General features: G+C 39.0%; 2 protein-coding genes across 11 annotated transcripts in view; both read right to left on the reverse strand.

The window, feature by feature from the left end:
• The window catches only part of ptprma (protein tyrosine phosphatase receptor type Ma), a 357,435-nt gene that overhangs the window by 217,365 nt on the left and 130,070 nt on the right, over positions 1 to 10,000 (reverse strand). For all 10 annotated transcript variants that reach the window (XR_010901392.1, XM_067434739.1, XM_067434742.1 and 7 more), the window contains exons 9-11: positions 8,372 to 8,481; positions 6,844 to 7,045; positions 6,583 to 6,685 (exon numbers count right to left, since the gene is read on the reverse strand). Coding sequence is in view for 9 of the 10 variants with exons in the window: in XM_067434739.1 (XP_067290840.1) it covers positions 6,583 to 6,685; positions 6,844 to 7,045; positions 8,372 to 8,481 (415 nt within the window). In the remaining variant the exon portion in view is untranslated. The remainder of the gene's footprint in view (positions 1 to 6,582; positions 6,686 to 6,843; positions 7,046 to 8,371; positions 8,482 to 10,000) is intronic.
• Positions 1 to 10,000, reverse strand: part of lrrc30a (leucine rich repeat containing 30a) — a 327,751-nt gene that overhangs the window by 168,830 nt on the left and 148,921 nt on the right. The window lies entirely within an intron of this gene.

A 10,000-nucleotide genomic window follows, 5' to 3' on the forward strand; every position in this document is an offset into this window, starting at 1 on the left:
ACCAAAATGGAACGTCTCCTTAAGTCACATCAGGAACGTTATTATATGACCAACAGAGGACCATGAGGAACGTTATTATATGACCATCAGAGGACCGTGAGGAACGTTATTATATGACCAACAGAGGACAATGAGGAACGTTCTGTTAGTGTCCCAAATGTCCTCTTTGGAACGTTCTGTTAGTGTCCCAAATGTCCTCTTTGGAACGTTCTGTTAGTGTCCCAAATGTCCTCTTTGGAACGTTCTGTTAGTGTCCCAAATGTCCTCTTTGGAACGTTGCCATGTGACCAACAGAGGACCATGAGGAACGTTCTGTTAATGTCCCAAATGTCCTCTTTGGAACGTTGCCATGTGACCAACAGAGGACCATGAGGAACGTTCTGTTAATGTCCCAAATGTCCTCTTTGGAACGTTCTGTTAGTGTCCCAAATGTCCTCTTTGGAACGTTCTGTTAGTGTCCCAAATGTCCTCTTTGGAACGTTCTGTTAGTGCCCCAAATGTCCTCTTTGGAACGTTCTGTTAGTGTCCCAAATGTCCTCTTTGGAACGTTCTGTTAGTGTCCCAAATGTCCTCTTTGGAACGTTCTGTTAGTGTCCCAAATGTCCTCTTTGGAACGTTGCCATGTGACCAACAGAGGACCATGAGGAACGTTCTGTTAGTGTCCCAAATGTCCTCTTTGGAATGTTCTGTTAGTGTCCCAAATGTCCTCTTTGGAACGTTCTGTTAGTGCCCCAAATGTCCTCTTTGGAACATTCTGTTAGTGCCCCAAATGTCCTCTTTGGAACGTTCTGTTAGTGTCCCAAATGTCCTCTTTGGAACGTTGCCATGTGACCAACAGAGGACCATGAGGAACGTTCTGTTAATGTCCCAAATGTCCTCTTTGGAACGTTGCCATGTGACCAACAGAGGACCATGAGGAACGCTCTGTTAGTGTCCCAAATGTCCTCTTTAGAACGTTCCCATGTAACCATAAAATAACCAAAATGGAACGGCTCCTAAAGTCACATCAGGAACGTTATTATATGACCAACAGAGGACCATGAGGAACGTTATTATATGACCATCAGAGGACCATGAGGAACGTTATTATAAGACAATCAGAGGACCATGAGGAACGTTATTATATGACCAACAGAGGACCATGAGGAACGTTATTATAAGACCAACAGAGGACCATGAGGAGCGTTATTATAAGACCAACAGAGGACCATGAGGAACGTTATTATATGACCAACAGAGGACCATGAGGAGCGTTATTATATGACCAACAGAGGACCATGAGGAACGTTATTATATGACCATCAGAGGACCATGAGGAACGTTATTATAAGACAATCAGAGGACCATGAGGAGCGTTATTATATGACCAACAGAGGACCATGAGGAACGTTATTATAAGACCAACAGAGGACCATGAGGAGCGTTATTATATGACCAACAGAGGACCATGAGGAACGTTATTATGTGACCATCAGAGGACCATGAGGAACGTTATTATATGACCATCAGAGGACCATGAGGAGCGTTATTATATGACCAACAGAGGACCATGAGGAGCGTTATTATGTGACCATCAGAGGACCATGAGGAACGTTATTATATGACCATCAGAGGACCATGAGGAACGTTATTATAAGACAATCAGAGGACAATGAGGAGCGTTATTATGTGACCATCAGAGGACCATGAGGAACGTTATTATATGACCAACAGAGGACCATGAGGAACGTTATTATATGACCAACAGAGGACCATGAGGAGCGTTATTATATGACCAACAGAGGACCATGAGGAGCGTTATTATATGACCAACAGAGGTCATATCAGGAACCTTGAACTGCAGCACTTTCATAACCAAAAGATAGAGAGAAGAACTCCTCCTAAAGACAGATGGAGAACAGCAGAATAGAGCTCTTTAAAAACATTACACAACCCTTTTCCTCGCAGCTTGAGTGAACTCCACTGCCTTTCTAAACTCAGTCAAAAGTCTTCTCAATCCTGGTCCATGTTCTGCTCCTAATGGAGGCTTTTAAAAATGGAGTTAAAGCAGAGGATGGACGATTCAGCTGAATGCTTTCTGTAAGTGCAGGTCCGATTTCACATCTATATCTGTAGCGTCTCATACGAGACGAGTGTTTCCAATAACACTCACATTTACATTTATTCATTCTGCAGATGCTTTTATCATCCCTCACAGGTTACATCACGTTCTGCTGAATAATGAATCACGGCGGACATTATCATCACGAGAGCAGAGAGAAGCTATCAGAAGGACACAGGTTCTCTCTTTCTGAGAGACTGAAGAGGCAGGAGTAATCAAACCCAGAGCGAGCCACAGATCGGCTTTGTGCTTATCTACAGACGGCAAGAAGGCCTGGCGTCGAGATCACACACATAAACAAACACGTTAACATACAGATGCATAAACAAACACGTTAACATACAGACGCATAAACAAACACGTTAACAAGCACTCGCATAAGCAAACACGTTAACATACACACGCATAAACAAACACGTTAACATACACGCGCATAAACAAACACGTTAACAAGTACACGCATAAACAAACACGTTAACATACACACGCATAAACAAACACGTTAACATACACACGCATAAACAAACACGTTAACATACACGCGCATAAACAAACACGTTAACATACACACACATAAGCAAACACGTTAACATACACACACATAAACAAACACGTTAACATACACACGCATAAACAAACACGTTAACAAACACACACATAAACAAACACGTTAACATACACACGCATAAACAAACACGTTAACATACACACGCATAAACAAACACGTTAACATACACATGCATAAATAAACACGTTAACATACACACGCATAAACAAACACGTTAACAAGCACTCGCATAAACAAACATGTTAACATACGCACGCATAAACAAACACGTTAACATACACATGCATAAACAAACACGTTAACATTCACACGCATAAACAAACACGTTAACAAGCACCTGCATAAACAAACACGTTAACAAGCACCTGCATAAACAAACACGTTAACATACACACGCATCAACAAACACGTTAACATACACACGCATAAACAAACATGTTAACACACACACGCATAAACAAACACGTTAACATACACACGCATAAACAAACACGTTAACAAGCACTCGCATAAACAAACACGTTAACATACACACAATTAAACAAACATGTTAACATACACATGCATAAACAAACACGTTAACATACACACGCACAAACAAACACGTTAACAAGCACTCGCATAAGCAAACACGTTAACATACACACGCATAAACAAACATGTTAACATACACGCGCATAAACAAACACGTTAACATACACACGCATAAACAAACACGTTAACAAACACACACATAAACAAACCCGTTAACATACACACGCATAAACAAACACGTTAACATACACACGCATAAACAAACATGTTAACATACACACGCATAAACAAACACGTTAACAAACACACACATAAACAAACACGTTAACATACAGATGCATAAACAAACACGTTAACATACACACGCATAAACAAACATGTTAACAAACACCCTCATAGACAAACATGTTAACAAACACATGCATTAAACAAACACGTTAACATACACACGCATAAACAAACACGTTAACATACACACGCATAAACAAACACGTTAACATACAGACGCATAAACAAACACGTTAACATACACACGCATAAACAAACACGTTAACATACACACGCATAAACAAACATGTTAACACACACACGCATAAACAAACACGTTAACATATACACGCATAAACAAACACGTTAACAAGCACTCGCATAAACAAACACGTTAACATACACACAATTAAACAAACATGTTAACATACACATGCATAAACAAACACGTTAACATACACACGCACAAACAAACACGTTAACAAGCACTCGCATAAGCAAACACGTTAACATACACACGCATAAACAAACACGTTAACATACACACGCATAAACAAACACGTTAACATACACACGCATAAATAAACACGTTAACATGTACACGCATAAACAAACACGTTAACATACACACGCATAAACAAACACGTTAACATACACACGCATAAACAAACACGTTAACATACACGCGCATAAACAAACACGTTAACATACACACACATAAGCAAAGACGTTAACATACACACACATAAACAAACACGTTAACATACAAACGCATAAACAAACACGTTAACAAACACACACATAAACAAACACGTTAACATACACACGCATAAACAAACACGTTAACATACACACGCATAAACAAACATGTTAACATACACACACATAAACAAACACGTTAACAAACACACACATAAACAAACACGTTAACATACAGATGCATAAACAAACACGTTAACATACACACGCATAAACAAACATGTTAACAAACACCCTCATAGACAAACATGTTAACAAACACCCTCATAGACAAACATGTTAACAAACACATGCATTAAACAAACACGTTAACATACACACGCATAAACAAACACGTTAACATACACACGCATAAACAAACACGTTAACATACACACACATAAACAAACACATTAACATACACACGCATAAACAAACACGTTAACATACACACGCATAAACAAACACATTAACATACACACACATAAACAAACACGTTAACATACACACTCATAAACAAACACGTTAACATACACACGCATAAACAAACACGTTAACATACACACGCATAAACAAACACGTTAACAAACACGCATAAAGAAACACGTTAACATACACACGCATAAACAAACACGTTAACAAACGCTTGCATAAACAAACACGTTAACATACACACGCATAAACAAACACGTTAAAAAACACGCATAAAGAAACACGTTAACATACACACACATAAACAAACACGTTAACATACACACACATAAACAAACACGTTAACATACACACGCATAAACAAACACGTTAACATACACACGCATAAACAAACACGTTAACAAACACGCATAAAGAAACACGTTAACATACACACACATAAACAAACACGTTAACATACACACACATAAACAAACACGTTAACATACACACGCATAAACAAACACGTTAACATACACACGCATAAACAAACACGTTAACAAACACGCATAAAGAAACACGTTAACATACACACGCATAAACAAACACGTTAACAAACACGCATTAAGAAACACACGCATTAAACAAACACGTTAATAAAAAAAACACACACATAAACAAACACGTTAACAAAAAACCAAATTATTCTGAAATCAAAGCCACGTGTCTAACCATGTTGTGTTCCAAATTTGAAGTTGATATCACAAAAATTAAAGTTCCCATGAGATTGTGTTTCGGGCGCTGTACCAGAAACAGCCACCGGGTGTCTTTCAATTTCCAATGATTATTTTTTGATGCATTTTCCTGTAAATTTGTGTCCAAATATCACATCCATCATAAAACAGTCGCCAAATATGGACCCTGGAGACTCGGATCTTTCCACTGATATGCATTCAAGATTAGAGAGATTTTGATCATAAAGTCGTTAAAATACATCTTGTAATATGAAACATCACAACGCCCACTAGGGGGAGGAGCCTGCTAGAAGAAATTAGAGTACGGTTCCCATGGTAACGCAAGGTCTGATTTCAAAATGGTTTCCACAGGAAGAGTTTTGAGTTCGTAAGCTTTCGAATGATCTCGAATTTATGATGATTACTAAAATATATGATACGGAAAAGAGCGTCAAGCGTCCTGCTAGCGGGACGGTGGCAGTTAAGAGGTTAATAATCATAAAATTAATAATTCAAAAAAAAATATTGAATAAATATTATAATATTATAATATTTATTTTTATTATTACATGAATTAATTTATTATATTTATTTATAAAAATATTGTGATGATGAACATAATAATACAAATATATTTCATTTAGTTTCATTATTTTCAAAAATATTATTTGTATTATTACTGTTTTAACTAATCATAAAAATGAAGACAATTTTACTGTAAAATAAGATAAAATTGTATTGATTTATAATTAATAACTTGTATTATTATTGTTTTAACCCTAATAATAAAACAAGACACAAATATATTATTGTTGTTTTAAAAATTACAATTGTATTGTAATATACAATAAAATGTTATTAATTTTATTTCACATATCAAGGAATTTATTTATGTAAAAAAGTATAATTATTTTAATTATTTTATTCTAATTAGAAAAATGAAGACACAAATATATCCTTGTTGTAAAATACAATTGTATTAGTAATTGTATTTCACATATTAATACTTTTTTTTAATTTTTTTAAAATTAAAAATTAAGATTATTAGCAATTTTATTTCACATATTTAATTAAGTTATTTATTTTTGTATTATTATTGTTTTATCTCTGTTTGTAACTCTTATTTGTAAATTACAATTGTACTGTAAAATAGACTAAAATAGTGAATTATTGATGATGAAAATCTAAATGAATGATGAGTTATTAATGATGATGTGGTTGAGTTATACCTGACTGGAGCTCCTCTGCTCTGGGCCGGCTTTAGCAGAACCGTCACTGTGCTGTCCGTCTGATTCAGCGGAGTCTCCTGCTCATATCCTGGCATACGCGGAGCTGAGGACATATGAGGACATATGAGGACATATGAGCACACACACACACACACACACACACACACACACACACACACACACACACACACACACACACACACACACACACACACACACACACACACACACACACACACACACACACACACACACACTTACGTGAGATCTTGGTGGTGAACTGTGTGATGACGGGCGGCCCGTATCCTTTGACGGTGCTGGCTCTGATGGTGAAGGAGTAGGTGGAGCCGGGATAGAGGCCCGTGAACACATGAGCCGTCTCATTGGTGGACTTCAGAACCGTCCCACTCTGATTGGCCCGATTGAACTCAGGGTCGAATGAGCTCACAGCCTTGTATAAGACCTGAGGATACAAACACAACACATTACAGTCGAGAGATGAAGAGGCTCCGCCCACTGCGCGACCCCATTGGTCCACAGAGAGCCAGATGAAGAGGCTCCGCCCACAGCCCAATCGCATTGGTCCACAGAGAGCCAGATGAAGAGGCTCCGCCCACAGCCCAATCGCATTGGTCCACAGAGAGCCAGATGAAGAGGCTCCGCCCACAGCGCGACCCCATTGGTCCACAGAGAGCCAGATGAAGAGGCTCCGCCCACAGCACGACCGCATTGGCTACAGCAGCGCCGCCGAAAGTGTGTCTGCGTATGATCTGTCATTATGATGGAGCCGGAGACGAGACGCCTCGTGCCTATAATACTGAGCTGAGCGGCTCCATCTGAATAAATCATTCAGGTGCTAAAGCCACTCCATCCGGATCCCAGTTTAAGGGAACGCCACTGGACTCATCAGCTGGGAAATAACGGTTAGGAGAAACCACAAACCAGGGCGGGGCTAAGAGACGCTGCTCAGCCAATCAGGACGCAGTCGTGCTCCATCATTACTGTTTCTGAGCACAGTACTTCACCCAGAATGCTCTGCTGCTCCAAATGACAAGAAACACCAGCTCTCGAGTATGACAGAACACACACACACACACACACACACTGCCCCTAAACCTACCCATCACAGGAAACATTCTGCATTTTTCCTTTCTCATAAAAACTCCTCCTGTGTGATTTATAAGCCTTTTGTAAAGTGGGGCCATGGGTAATGTCCTCATATTTCACCCTCTCCTGTAATACCTGTGTCATACCCATGGCATTATACACATTTGGGTCCTCATATGTCACAAAAACATGCCCACACACACACACACACACACACACACACACACACACACACACACACACACACACACACACACACACACACACACACACACACACACACACACACACACACACACTTCTTTAATGAGGCAGAGCTTTGTTTGGTCCTCTGTGGAAGCGCTCAGATCTCAGTCCTGACGCTTCCGTAAAGCCGAGCGCGGTGACAGATTGTAATTTCGTAACATGGACGTGACGGCTTAATTGGCGGAGTTTCCACAAATGAAGTTCTGCAACAATGAGCGGCGCAGAATGAGTCACGCGCTTCTGAAATATCACAAAACCCAGCACACAATGAGCCGCCGCTCCGAACAGACAAAACACGCACACACGCACACACACACACACACGCACACACACGCACACACACACACACACACACACACACACACACACACGCACACACACACACACACGCGCACACACACACACACACACACACACACACAGGATTCGGACTCACCTCGTATTGTTTTATTCTGCCGTAGGTTTGGAGCGGTTCTCTCCATTTGAGGGCGATCTTCTCCTCATATGTGCTTCCCTGGATGGACTCAATCGGGACGGCACCGGGCACTGAAAAAACACCAAATGACTGATCAGAGGCCGAGCTGATCTGAGGAGACGGCTCTAGATCAATACTCTACACCAACACCAGCTTTATTCTCAAAAGGCATTATTCATCTGTTCACTCAAAGGGAATATCGGAGTGTTTGTGGATCCTTGACCTCCAAACATCTCCAGCGTCACAAACGCCGTGCAAATAGACGCTTTTGTACAGTAAAAATCACACACACTTAAAGGGTTAATTCACACAAAAGTGTCATTTATGTGGCCCTAATGTCGCTCCACACCCGTAAGACCTCCGTTCATCTTCACACACAGTTTAAGATATTTTATATTTAGTCCGAGAGCGTATGCAAGTGTATGCACACTATACTGTCCATGTCCAGAAAGGGAATAAAAACATCATCACAGTAGTCCATATGAGACATCAGTGGGTTAATTAGAGTCTCTTGAAGCATCCAAAATACATTTGGGTCCAAAAATAACAAAAACTACGACTTTATTCAGCATTGGCTTCTCTTCCGCGTTTGTGTTCAATCCTCAAATAAAGATTCAAACGGTTATGAATCAGCGAATCGATTCGCACTGCAAAAAATGCTTTTAATACTCAGTATTTTTGTCTTGTTTTGGGGAAAATAACTCAAAATGAAGAGAGTTTTTGCTTAAAATAAGATAAATAATCTGCCAATGGGGTGAGAAAAATAATCTTGTTTTCTGTTTGAATTAAGATTATTTTTCTCACCCCATTGGCAGATTATTTATCTTATTTTAAGCAAAAACTCTCTTCATTTTGAGTTATTTTCCCCAAAACGAGACAATAATTTTTGCTTGTCTAGTAAATGTTTCTTAATGTAAGAATTTTTAGATATTTAGAAACAAGACAAAAATACTGAGTAAGAAGAGCATTTCTCAGTGTCTTCTCTACTCAGGGGCGTGGGACTGGGGGGATAAAGGGTACTGAGTAACCAGGGCCCAAGGCAGGGAAGTCCGTTTTCTATACATACACATACATGGTACGGGGGCCCAGCAAGATGGTTTGTACCCAGGGCCCAAAATTTGGTGCTACGCCCCTGTCTCTACTAATAAACACTTCTGTGCCGTGTTTTAACTTTAACGGTAAAATCATAAGTCCAGAAGAAACAGATGAAAGAAAACACTTCATTATTACAGTAAAAATTAATCCATTTGTTCATTAAGGTTTTTATGAATTCAACTGATCTGAACATGATTGTTCAAATGTAAGCAAACGATTAAAAAGATTAATATTCAGAAAAATTCAAACAGAAAACATAGAAATTGGAAAAGCTAAAAACCAGTAAAAATTTAGTAAAAGTAAACTTTTCATACATTTTTATGAAGTTTTCAATTAATTAGACAGAGATTTAATAGAATATTAAATTATAAATAAAAAGGCCAAAAGTTTGGACACGTCACTATCTGTAATGTTTTTGAAAGACGTTTCTTCTGCTCATCAAGCATGCATTAGAAATAAATGATCATTTAAAGGATAATAAATTGAAAACCAATT

This window comes from Pseudorasbora parva, chromosome 24 (genome assembly GCF_024679245.1).
Source record: "Pseudorasbora parva isolate DD20220531a chromosome 24, ASM2467924v1, whole genome shotgun sequence".
In the NCBI taxonomy this organism is placed as follows: domain Eukaryota; kingdom Metazoa; phylum Chordata; class Actinopteri; order Cypriniformes; family Gobionidae; genus Pseudorasbora; species Pseudorasbora parva.